Source organism: Crocodylus siamensis, chromosome 5 (genome assembly GCF_052110815.1).
Source record: "Crocodylus siamensis isolate JL-2025a chromosome 5, ASM5211081v1, whole genome shotgun sequence".
Lineage (NCBI taxonomy): Eukaryota > Metazoa > Chordata > Crocodylia > Crocodylidae > Crocodylus > Crocodylus siamensis.
The window spans coordinates 73,380,020-73,392,574 of NC_143399.1; the positions used below are offsets into that span (position 1 = coordinate 73,380,020).

General features: G+C 49.1%; 1 protein-coding gene across 1 annotated transcript in view; it reads left to right on the forward strand.

Annotated features, from left to right (window-relative positions):
* The window catches only part of LOC149864278 (uncharacterized), a 31,373-nt gene that overhangs the window by 1,162 nt on the left and 17,656 nt on the right, over positions 1-12,555 (forward strand). The window contains exons 2-3 of the mRNA XM_090049775.1: positions 30-154; positions 8,635-9,533. Coding sequence (XP_089905901.1) covers positions 30-154; positions 8,635-9,533 — 1,024 coding nt within the window. The remainder of the gene's footprint in view (positions 1-29; positions 155-8,634; positions 9,534-12,555) is intronic.

Here is a 12,555-nt window from a genome sequence, read left to right on the forward strand (position 1 = left end):
GACACTGAGCCTGGACATTGTTGTTGCAGAGGCTGGGCCACTGGAGGAAGGCGGATGTATTTTGCTGAGATCCAGTGGGCTCTGCTGGACCCTGGTCAGAGACCTGTCTACAGGGATGTGGTACCTGATGGCTATGGGACCCTGGTCTCTCTGGGTAAGGACTAGTTCCCCTTTGCTGCTAGAGGCTTGCAGTCTCAGATGTGCTGGGGTAGTCTTATCCTGTGGAATCTTCTTTAGACCCATAGATTTGTGGGGCTTTGGCCCTACTCTCCCCTGAATGTATGAGAGGCTGTGGCTTCTGCACTCACCATTGTTTTGTCTCAAGGCACTTGAAGAAGGAGACCAGTGTCACTGCTGCTGTTTCATTGCTGGGATAGCTGGGGCCTGCATGCATTTGAGCTTGCTTAAGCAGGTCTAACCCTGAATGGTGCTTGGAGGAGAGACAGGCTTGGAATCCTAGGTGCTGTAGGAAAAAAGCCAGGGAGTTGGGGTCAAAAGAGTGAATGGGGAGGCTTCTTTCAGCCCTTCCATTCCTGTTGAATGGGACTTGAAGGAATGAAAGTGAAGGCACAGAAGAAGTAAGTGGTGTCATCAAGGTCACCAATGATACAGGTGAGACTAGAATCTGATCTGTCTGAGACCTGGACTTCCTTCCTGGTGTTATCTATCTGCCTAGTGAATGTCTGGTTTGAGGAAACAGATGCTTTATTCTCTCTGGGCTCTAATGAGTCCAGGACCCTTTGGTGCCAGGAGCTGTGCATATGTGTCCTATGAGACAGTCTGCCCTAAAGAGTGTATGGTCTCAACAATGAGGCACGTGGGTGGGAGACAGGAAATGTTACTTAAGAGGTTGGTTAGTGAAAAGCACACCAGCTTGGGGATCACAACACTGGGATACTAGTCCCTATTCTGCCACTGGCTTCCTGGGTGATGACTTTTAAGTCACTTCTCCATCTCCTGTGCCTCAGTTTTCCTGCATGTTAATCAGGGGCAATTATTACTATTTATTAGCATTACTGTAACACCTTTGAGTTCCAAGCTTTGGCTAAGACTGCAAATGAAAAAGAAAAAAAGCCTGGTTTTACAGAAGAGACAGATAGAGAATAACTTCCCTGGGGTCATTCAGTATGGGTAGCAGAGCCAGGTCTAGTGAAAAGTGCACCAACTGAACTCAGGACTCAACCAGTATCACAACCCCCTGGAATATCACCTGGCTATTGTATAATTTGTTGCAAAAAAGTCTTGCTAAGGACAGCTTTTTATATTTAATGCATATATTTCCCTTTGTGATCATAGGCTTCATATTCATAATACCAAACACATACAATATAACAGATGGAAGACAACATTAGGGTTGCAAAGTCAAGCACTCAAATGTTAGGAAATGCCAGAATCAAGTAGGAGTGTTTGAACTATTTTTTTCAGTTAAAATAAAAGTAAAACAGAAAACAAACCTCTAAAAAATTACATTTCAGGTCAATCTGAAATGCTTTCTTAGATCTCAAACAAGAACATTTTACTTCATTTTCAGGTTATTGGCCCTTCCCGTCCCCATCCTTTTTTAAAATTCAAGTCAAAGAAATTCAAAATGAATATACCATTTCAAAATGAAAAGTCAAAATCTTGAAACTGTTTCAGTGTTTTTAGAATAATTTCCCCTATTTTTTTTTTATGACTGAAGCTATTCAGGAAATTTGACCCTAATTAATTAATTAATTAATTAATTTCTCTCCTAAATTGTATTTCCCCCTGTATTTACCAATGGTTATAGTGCTAACCTGTACCCCAAAACAAACTCCTCTGCTCTAGAGTTAATCTTCCATAGATTTCATAGACATTAGGGCTAGAAGGGTCCTTGTAAGATCATTGGGTCCAGCCCCCTGTCCAAGGGGCAGGAAGTCAACTCAGGTCAAATGAGCCTAGCAAGATAGGCATCCAGGTGTTTCTTTAAAGTGTCCAGAGTAGATGCTTGCACCACCCCTGGGGGGAGTCTCTTCCAGGCCGTGGGGGCTTGGATAGCAAAGAAGTTTTTCCTTATGTCCAGCCTAAAATGGTTTTTCAGGAGTTTGTAACCATTGGAACTTGTCTTTCCTTGGGGAGCTCTGGTGAATAGACGTTGTCTCAGTTCCTGATGCACACCCCTTATATACTTATAGGCTGCCACCAAGTCACCCCTGAGCCTATGCTTTTCCAGGCTGATGAGTCCCGTGGCTCAGTCTCTCCTCAAAAGGCCTACTTTCTTGTCCTCTAATTGTGCGTGTGGCTCTCCTTTGGATCCTCTCAAGCTTCTCCACATCCTTTCTGAATTATGGAGCCCAGAATTGGATACAGTATTCCAGCTGCAGCCTTAGTACAGCTGAGTAAAGTGGGAAGATGACTTCCTGGGTCTTGCTTGAGATGCATTGGTAGATGCAAGCCAGAGTTTTGTTTGCTTTGCTGGCTGCGGTGTTGCATTGGTGGCTTATGTTCCTCTTGTGATCAATCATGACCCCCTAGTTTCTTTTAGTGTGGTGCTAACAAGCATAACACTGGTGAGTGTTATGCCAGTGGTGAGGCATAAGGGCGTGTGGGGGTGCATATGCATCCCCCGAGAGTGCTGGTGCACCCCCTGACAGCCAGCGCTCCCTGCTTAGGCAACGGGCGGGGGGGCAGGTGGGAGCACTGGTGCCCCCCCTGCGAGCACTGGCCAGGGAGTAGGGGTGCTAGGAGAAGTGCCTCTGGCACTTCTGGGAGCATTGCTCATGCTTCTGGGTCAGTGCAATCAGCTGTGGGGGGACCCCCGGGGGGGTATGTGCCCCCCCAACTCAGGAGGCACCAGTTGCCCATGGCCAAGCCTATAATTGTGGGTTTTTTTCCCCGAGGTGGAGCACCTTGCATTTCTCTGTGTTGAACTCCAATAGATTTTGATCTACCTACCTTGCAAGCCTGTCAAAGTTGACCTGGATCACCAGCCTATCCTCTAGGGTGAATTCCCCATAGCTTGGTGTCATCAGTGAACTTAGTTTGCTTCTGACACCAGAATCCAGATAATTTATAAATACATTGAAGAGTACAGGTCCAATAACAAAGCCTTGGGGGACACCACCGATCATCATGTGCTATGTTGATTTGGTTCCATCAACTATCACTCTCTGGGTCTGACCATGGAGCCAGTTCCCCAGCCATCAGACCATAAGGTTGTTGAGGCTGCAGTTCCCCAGTTTTACCATGAGGACATCATGGGGCACCAGGTCAAAGGCTTTCTTGAAGTCCAAATATATGATATCAACCTCTTCTCCTTTGTCCAGGTGATGCATCACCTGGTCACAGAAATGAGATTATTCAGGCAAGACCTACCCACAACAGAGCCATGTTGGCTATCTCTCAGAGTGTTGCCTTCTGTTAACCTGTTGTTAATGGTTTCCTTGATGATTTTTTCCAAGATCTTTCCAGGGCTTGAGGTCAAACTGATTGGCCTGTAGTTCCCCAGATCTTCCTTCCTCCTTTTCTTGAAGCTAGGCACCACATTGGCCTTCTTCCAATCTTTAGGTACCTCGCTCAAGTGCCGCGAGTTCTCAAATCAGCCACGCTCAGGAGGCAAGTTTCCCTTCGATCCTCAGGTCGCTCACTAGATTGTCTCCTTTGGCCAGTACCAGGTCCAGCATCGCCTTGCCCCTTGTTGACCCGTAGACTTCTTGAGACAAGTAGAGCTCATCAATGCACATGAGGAAGTATTGCGAGCGATCGGATTTGGCTGAGTGCTCTTCCCGTGAGATGTCAGGGTAGTTGAAATTGCCATAATAACCATGCACTGGGAGCATGCAGCCTTAGCCAGTTCCATAGTGAATTCATGGTCAAGTTCTTGCTCCTGATTAGGAAGTCCATAGTAGACTCCTACCATTGTATCTCCTTCACCACGTTCCCCCTGTATTCTTACCCAGAGGGTCTCAAGCCGCCCTCCTTGGCTGACAATCTCTGCCTGTAGAGAAGTGTACTGCTCCTTCAGATAGAGAGCTACACCCCTGCCCTTTTTTGCAACATGATCTCTCCTGTAGAAGGTATAGCTATTAGTGCTGTGCAAAACTTTGGGTGCTGATTTGATTTGGAGGAGATTTGGCCCAATTTGGTGGCTGACTCTGTAAATCAAATCAGGAGACAAATTAAAAGGCCTGAATCAATTCAAAGTTTTCCAAATCGATTTGGAAAAGATTCAGAGAGCTTTGGAGATATGGGCAGTCCCCGCTTGCTGCTGCAGGGATCTGAACCTGGACTCTGCTGGTAAGCAGGGGACAGGGGAGTGGGGGCTGGAGAAAGGGGGAGGAGATCATCCCCTGTCTGCTCCCCCAGCCTCCCTGAGCGCCCCTCGACCCCTGCCTACTCTCCCAGCCCCAACATGGCTGCCCTGCTCAGCCCCAGCTCCCGGTTCTTTAAAACATAAGGCCCCTACTCACCGGCTGTTGCCAGGCGGGGAGGGGGATGCCTGCTGCCTCATTGTGTGGGGGACTCTGCCACAAGCCCTCACTCTCCCAGCCCCACCCCCCATGTCTGTCCCGCCTGGTCCAGCTCCTCTTTAAAAAAACAAACAAAAAAAAAGTCCTAGACTCACTGGCTGCTGCAGTGGCCTCAGGGCTTCTGGGGGCTTGTGGCAGACCCCTTCCATGCAGCGTGAGGCAGCGGGGATTGCCCTCATCCCAGTGACTTGAGGTTTTTTTTTTTTTTTAAAGAGCCAGGAGCTGGGGTGGGGCGGGGGTGCACTGGGAGAGTGGATATGGGTCGGGGGGCTCATGGCAGAGCCCCTCACATGACGGGGGGGCAGCAGGGATCGCCCCCCCACTTGGCAGCAGCTGGTGACTGAGGGCTTTTTTTTCAAAGAGCTGGGAGCTGGGGCCAGGTGGGAGAGCCATTGACGGGACTGGGAGAGCAGGCGGGGGATGGGGCCAATTCAGCGGTGGCCGAATCTCCAATTCAGATTTGGTTGAATTGATTCAGGATAGTAATTTGAATCACTGAATTGAAGCACTGTCCCTGGACTTGGCCAAATCCGAATCTGAAGCAAATACTAGCCGCTTTGCACAGGCCTAAGAGCCATCTGTTATACCTGTGGTCCAGTCATAGGTGGAGTCTCACCAGGTCTTCATTATCTCTGTGAGATTGTAGTCATTTTTGTTTAGCAGAAGGGCCTCCTGTTTGTTGTCCAAGCTCCTGGCATTTGTGTATAGGCAAGTGAGCTTGCCATCGGAGGCCCTAGGCTTCCCTGCACTCCTAGAATAGCCCTGTCCCTGGGCTGAGGTAGGAGTGAGTTCCCTTGTGCAGCCCAACCTTCTGATTTTGTGGTTGGCGCTTGGTGGGCTTGCACTGGTAGTTATCCGCCTATCCTCTGGCGAACTTCATTTAAAGCCTGGTCAAGCAGGTCAGCCATTCTGGCCAAGAAGAGCTTCTTCTCTATTCAAGTGAGGTGGAGGCTGTCCTTCCCAACAAATCACTGTCTTTCTCTCTGAAGTGCAGACTGTGGTCGTAGAGGCCAAAGCCTTCACATCTTCTGTTAACTTCTACAATTCTTCTCTCTCTCCTAGGCCTGTGACTTGTAACCGGAAGGATTGAGGAGAAAAGCACCTGTACCCCCAACCCTCTGAGCGCTGTTCCCAGAGTCCTGTAGTCATTCATGACCTGGCTGGGATTGCTCCAAGCCATGTCATTATGTCCACATAGATAAGGAGCATGGGGTAGTGGTTGGAGGGCTGGATAAGTTTTGGGATCCTCTCAGCTAGATACCGGATCTGGGCCCTGGGAGAAAGCAGACCACACGGGCTAAGGGGTCAGGGTGGCAGACCAGGCCCTGAGTCCCCATCAAGAAGGAGTCTCCCATGATGATCACTCTGTGTTTTGTCTTAGGGGTGGTTGCTGGTTGCCTTGCTTCCTCAGGAGCAGGAGCTGGTGGTTCTGCTGGCTCTAGTGGTGCTGCAAGGAGTTTGTACATGTTGTGAAGATCCAGGAGGGTGGTGACCCTGGTGCAGTATGTCTTGGGGCTGGAGACAACCTTCATCCAAGTGACCCCTGGCTGGACATTATGGGAGTTCCTCTTGTACACCCTTGTCCTGCCAACAAGCCTTGCTCTTCCCTGTTCTTTCTTCTGGTGAAGAGCCTGGCAGTAAGAGTCAATCTCCTCTTTGCCGTCCCTGATGTCACACATCCCCTGCACAACGGTCTGGAGCTCCCTTATCCAGTACTCCAGAGACTCCAATGTGGAGCAAACCTCACAAGGGGAGGTGTCATTGCTCCTGATCCCATGTGCTTGCAGACGTGCCAGGCAGCCCCCACAGCCAAGAGAGCCAGGTGCCCTGTGTGAATGGAGGCCGGACCCATGGATTCCGTCTGGGTGCAGGCCTCAGAGGTACCAGGTGGGGGGAAGGAGGCAGCCACAGAGGGGATCTTCAAGGTGTGGCACGTCACCACCATGGTACAGGTAATAGTCTGGCCTACTACTGTGCCAACCCTTTTCTTCAGGCTTGCTGCCTAAAGCCTCATGCCCCATCTGCGCACCCTCCTGTGCGAATTTTCATACTAATTCACACACCGGGCCCAGAGTGCGCCTGTTTGCACGCTCTGTTCGCAAGGGTCTGGTTGCGTGGCTCCCTGGGGGGTTGGGCCAAGTAGAAGCCGGGGGGACGGGGGGTGCAACCTCAGCTCCTCTCAGCTGCCTCCACAGCTGACTATCTCCCACCTACCGCGGGCCCCACATGCCTCCCAGCTATGCTGGAAGTCGGGGTTGGGGTCCACCAGGTGTCCTGTTGGGGGTCCAGTGCTCACTGGGGCATGACGGGCCTCTGCCCATTCATCTTGTGGTGGAGCCAGACCAAACTTCCCTGTGGCACCAGAGTTCAGGCCCTGATGTGTATGACCCTGTCTTTAGCTAAAGGAGCACCAAATATAATTTTTTTCCACAGAGCCCCTGCCTCATTCAGAGCACAGCTTGGAAGTTTTCTGGGGAGAGACTGGGGCTATGCAGTGAAGGAGTTGCTGTCTGTAAAAGTCCTGCCTCATCCATTGTGGATGTTGGCAGGTCTGTGGTCAATGAAACCAGGAGTTGCAGGAGGAGGCAGTCAATGCCACTTTTGAGAACTGGATACTGTTTTTTAATCTTTGTATAATCTATTTCAGAAAGGATCAATAATTTGTTTTTAAAAGGGACTGGGTTTAAAAGATGGAACTGTTGGGCTTTGACTGCTCTTCTCGAGAGAAATACAGAGGTGCTCTTCCAAGATCCGTAAGGCAATGGTCTCTTTGCTCTTGGGCAGAGTTGTCCAACTTTCAGGGGAGAGGGGGCTGCATGCTTGAGTCTCAGACTGCAGACTGAGGGCAGCTGGCTGTATGGACAACCCCTTCTCTGCTCTCTTGCCCTGTGGGCAGTCTAGTGTGTTCCCTGCCACTGTGCACACAACCTGAGCTTCCTGGCACCACTTCCCCTCCTAGCAGTCCAGCCCTCCCATCCCCTCCCCTCCCATTATGCTGTGTGGGCAGCCCTGGCACCCTCTATATCCCCTCCTCCCGTCCCACACAGGCAGCCTGGCTCCCTCTACCACACATGTAGCATCCCCTCCCTCCCAACCATAAGCCCACTTACAGCATGGGCAGCCTAGCTCTTGCCTTTCTTGGATAGAGTGCAAGCAGCCCAGCACAGTCCTCTCCTGTTGTATGCATAGATCAGGAATCCCAGTGCTCTCCTGCTGTGCTGCTCAGGATTGGGGGCAGGAAGTAGAAGCTGGAAGCTGGTAGGGGAGCCTGAAGAACTCAGCTGTTGTGGTAAGGGCAATGGTGACCATGCCAGGAGCCTGCAGGCTGAATGCTAACCATGCAGGGGGTTGCATGCAACCTGTGGACTGCTAACTGGACAGCCTTGACCTAGGTCTCCAGGACTCAAAGGGCTTGGATGTTCATAAGAGGAACTCATGTGGATGAGAATTAAGTTAGAGCAACTCAGAAACTAGTTGCATGCCCTCATGAGCTCCATCTGAGCCAGGATAAAATTAGAAATGCTTTTGCAAGCCCTCCTCCCTTTCCCCCATAAGATAAGCTCTGCCCATACAGCACACAGCCATCATTTGATCAGTTTAAGTCTCACAGAGTACTTGTTCCAGGTACTTAGCAAATTTAGGTAGTGTCAGTTCCACTCAGGACAGTCCTCTGCCATACTCTCAATTTTCTTAAGCTTTCTGAAAACCAAGGTAGAACTGTACAGGTTTTATACTGGTTAAACTCAGGGCAGTTCTCCCTCCCCTTGAAGCAATTGTCTCACATTATTTGGAAACAGAGCTGGAGGATCCAGTGCCAATGTATGCCTAGGGCAATTCCAGCTTAACATGGACCAGTTTTTCAGGCTCTCCAAATTCAGGCAGGCATTACTGCACTCATTACACTTGTGGCAGAATCTCAACAGTCTGAGCAATTTTTTCAAACTCTCTGCAGACTTTTACAGGTATCATTGAATTGGTAGGCATTCAGGTTGCCTTCTCAAGGGTTTTTTTCCATAGCCAAAGCAGCTAGAAACTTATTTGTATAGATAAATATAAAAGGAAGCTGAGATTCTAGGGAGTGAGGGGGCTGCTTGGTCTGGTCTGAGCCTGAAGTCTCATTACCTGGGTTTTCTCTTTGTCTCAGCAGATGGTGGGATGACAAATGCAAATCCCCAACAGGGATGCCTTGAAACAGCCCAGCCACATGGGACCTTACCCGGGTTACGGTCTGAGGTGAATATTTACCAGGCCCTGGGCCATGCCATTACCAGGCCAGAGGGGCAGCAGGGGAAAAGATGGGGTAAACTGCCTCCTGGCGGGGAAGCCCTGAAGAAGTTCAAGGAAGGCAGTGCAGCCTCGCAGAGAATGCAGGTCCTGGCACGGGGGATGGGGGCAGGGGAAGGGCAGAACGTGTGTGCCCAGTGCGGGGGGAGCTTTATTCAGGGCACACGCCCTGCCCAGGCCCCACAGCTGCAGCCGCAGCCCCAGCCCCTGCCACCAGCACTACCACGGATCCCTGCAGCAGAAAGACTCTATCAGTGCCCTGACTGCGGCAAGCGCTTTGCTGTCAGCTCCCACCTCACCATCCATCGGCGTGTCCACACGGGCGAGAAGCCATACCAGTGCGGAGAGTGCGGGAAGAGCTTCAGCCAGAGCTCAACGCTGGTGCTGCACCGGCGTGTCCACACAGGGGAGAAGCCCTACAAATGCATGGACTGTGGAAAGGGCTTTGCTGTCAGCTCCCATCTCACCAAGCACCAGCGCGTCCACACAGGTGAGAAGCCCTTCCAGTGCCAACACTGCGGGAAGCGCTTCAGCCAGAGCTCCACACTGGGCCTTCACCAGCGCACCCACACTGGGGAGCGTCCCTACCGCTGCAGTGAGTGTGGCCGCGGCTTTGCTGTCAGCTCCCACCTCACCATCCATCAGCGCATCCACACAGGGGAGAAGCCCTACCGCTGCCCCCAGTGCGGCAAGAGTTTCCGCCAGCGTTCTGGGCTCATTACCCACCAGAGGAGCCACACGGCAGCACGGCCCTACAAATAGGGGCCAGGCATTCACGGATGGGACACTGGGCCGGGGCTTGGGAGGACGTGGGCTCATTAGGGTGGCCACAGGTGAGCTGCCTTGCTTCCATGTCCCTCAGGTCCCCTCTGCACGATGTGGGGGCAGTGATGCCAGCCTTCTTTTTGAAGTCAGCTGTGGGTTGGGTGTGAATGCACATTCTTGCAAATTTTCTGTAAGGTGAAAAAGGTAATGCGAGAACAGAAGTGCCATGACAGCCAATGATTAGTGCAGTGCCTCAGGCGAGTGGCAGTGTGATTGCTTTACACTCTTCTCCTCCACAGCTTGAGCTCTGTGCTTGGACTGGGTTTCCCGTGGTGCACCAAGGCTTCCCCTCTTGCTGATCCATCATGGCAGTTCCTTAGCTGCACAGACTGATGATGAGGGATGTAAGTCAACCCTCAAGGAGACTGGGGATGAGGTAGCTAAATTACACTTTCCAGGCAGCACACACTAGTATTTTGGAACTGAAATATTTTAGGGTTTAAAATATTCCAGTTGCCAGGCAAAACAAATTGTATATCGCTTTATTTTTACTGAGATCCTGTGCTTTGCGGTAGAACATTTTGACAAAGGATTTTTCCTTTTTGGGTACACAATAAACACTCCTATTTTATGATCAGCCCTACATAGATATGTCCTGCACATGGCTGATCAGAAATGCCAGTTCACCTTACTTCCTGTGGCCTTTCAAGTTGAGCACTGCCAAAATTACAGCTCAGGGCCGTAAAATGTGAATGGCCAGTTCTCCTATATCGTGGTGGCCTGTCAAGTCAGGAAATGCCATTTATGGCTTCCCATGTAACCTTAACTCTACCCCTGTGTATATATGGATTGCCATAGTCCACAACCACATGCTATTTTCTCTGGAGAACACCTCCCATGTCCTTTGTACTCTTTTAATGTAGCATCCTTGGATGGAATTTTCTATTCATTTTTTTTTAAAGATAGACAAAGATATTCTTTCATATGGAACAATTTTCATGTCATGAATCGCATTTTAATAGATACACATTTGTGGATTGCTTCTGCTGCTTGTGACAGTTGCATCAGGTCCCTGCAACAGTGAGAGCAGCCATCTTCTTAAGGGACCAGAAGAACAGTATTGAATGACATCTTTTTTTTTGTTTCTTTAATTTAGTTTATTTGTAAAGGTGGAAGAGCTATATGCTGAATGGGCCCAAGTTATTCTTGAAACCATGGCATGGCTCTTTCACTAACAAGTTCTTTAATTCTTTTCCACAGTTATTTGTACAAAAGCAGGGGTGCTACAACATAGAGTGAATGGGCTGACAAGGCCCACAGAAATTCAGTTATAGAAATTGGGCTCAGACCAGAAATGGGACTATGAGCTAGGAAGTGACCTCGCTGTGGACAGAGACTGGGAGCCATTTGGGGTAGAGCAGCTTCAGCCAGCTTGTGTTATAGCAACTCCATTATAAAGCTTTTTTCGGACATTTATTCTGCCCAGACAGAAAAACCAGTAACATGAAAACACTTTGCAATAAAACGTGAAGAGACTCTTCATTCATGTGTCTTGCTGCCTTATTTAGATTGCAACCTCTTTTCATCCTCGAATTACATGTATATGGCATCTGTTTATCAGCGAGTGATGGTGGATATTGCAGCTATTCTGACTGATAGTGCATTTTCTGTTGTGGCTATACAGACCAATGTTTAGACTTGCAGGTCCTGTCACAGGTGTATATGGCATTTCCTTTGGTCTCATTTCTGACAGGCTGTTTCTTTTAGTCATGTTTTAGTTGTAATCTGAGTGACCATTTCTTGTTGTGATATTGGACTCCATGATTGAGAAGGGAGCACCACTTTGTCCTGTTTCCAGCTAAGGCCTTACAAAGGTTCAGGTCATTTCCAAAAGCCTTCATATCCTGTTTGCATATGTCTTTCAACCGGTGATCTGATGGCCACCTATAAGTTTATCAGGGGTGACCACCAGGATCTGGGGGAACATTTGTTCACCAGAGCACCCCAAGGGATGACTAGGTCGAACGGTCATAAACTCCTGCAAGACCGTTTCAGGCTGGACATAAGGAAGAATTTCTTTACTGTCCTAGCCCTCAAGGTCTGGAACAGTCTGCCAGCGGAGGTGGTTCAAGCACCTACATTGAACACCTTCAAGAGTCAATTGGATGCTTATCTTGCTGGGATCCTATGACCCCAGCTGACTTCCTGCCCTTTGGGCAGGGGGCTGGACTCGATGATGTCCTGAGGTCCCTTCCAGCCCCGATGTCTATGAAATCTATGAAATTTAGGTTGCCCTACTCTTCTCTCCCTACTTGCAGTTTGCCTATACAGGATGTTCTTCAGGATGCACCCATCTTCCATCCATTACACAGCACCTGGTCCATTCCAGGCAATTGGAGTATTACTGTTGTTGTTTTGTTACACAGGCTACAAACACACCAGGAGTTGTTTAGTCACCCTTAGGCTTTGAGAGAGTTAGGAATTTACCCAAACACAAGTTACTGGGCTCAGTGGAGGTGAAATTGAGTAATTTGCATGGAGTTTTATATATAAGAAGTCATACTAGGTCAATAGTTCATGGATTCTGGGGCCAGCAGACCAATTTTTACCCTCAAATTATCTACTGGACCTCCATACAACCTTATCAAACTTTTAAATTAAGACCCTATGAAAATCAGTTACTTAACATGGTCTTACAGTAGCCCACACAGTACCATTTAGGATCCACTGGACTAGGTGTATGATCAAATGGTCTTTTTTGGCCTTAAACTCTATGAACTGAACCTGCACCTTTCAACACACTGCAACTTGTGATGCACAGAACTGGTCCATATTTTCCTAGTGCTTACCAGCTTTCCGTTCACGGGAGTGTCCCAGTCTTACTATGTTGTCTGCATCATTATTTTTAGTCTTGCATCCTGTTTCCTATTGTTGCAAAATCCTTTAAAACCAAAAATTGGAGTCTTGATAAAATGAACTGATTACATGGATTTTTCTCCTCCAAAACAATAAGCTT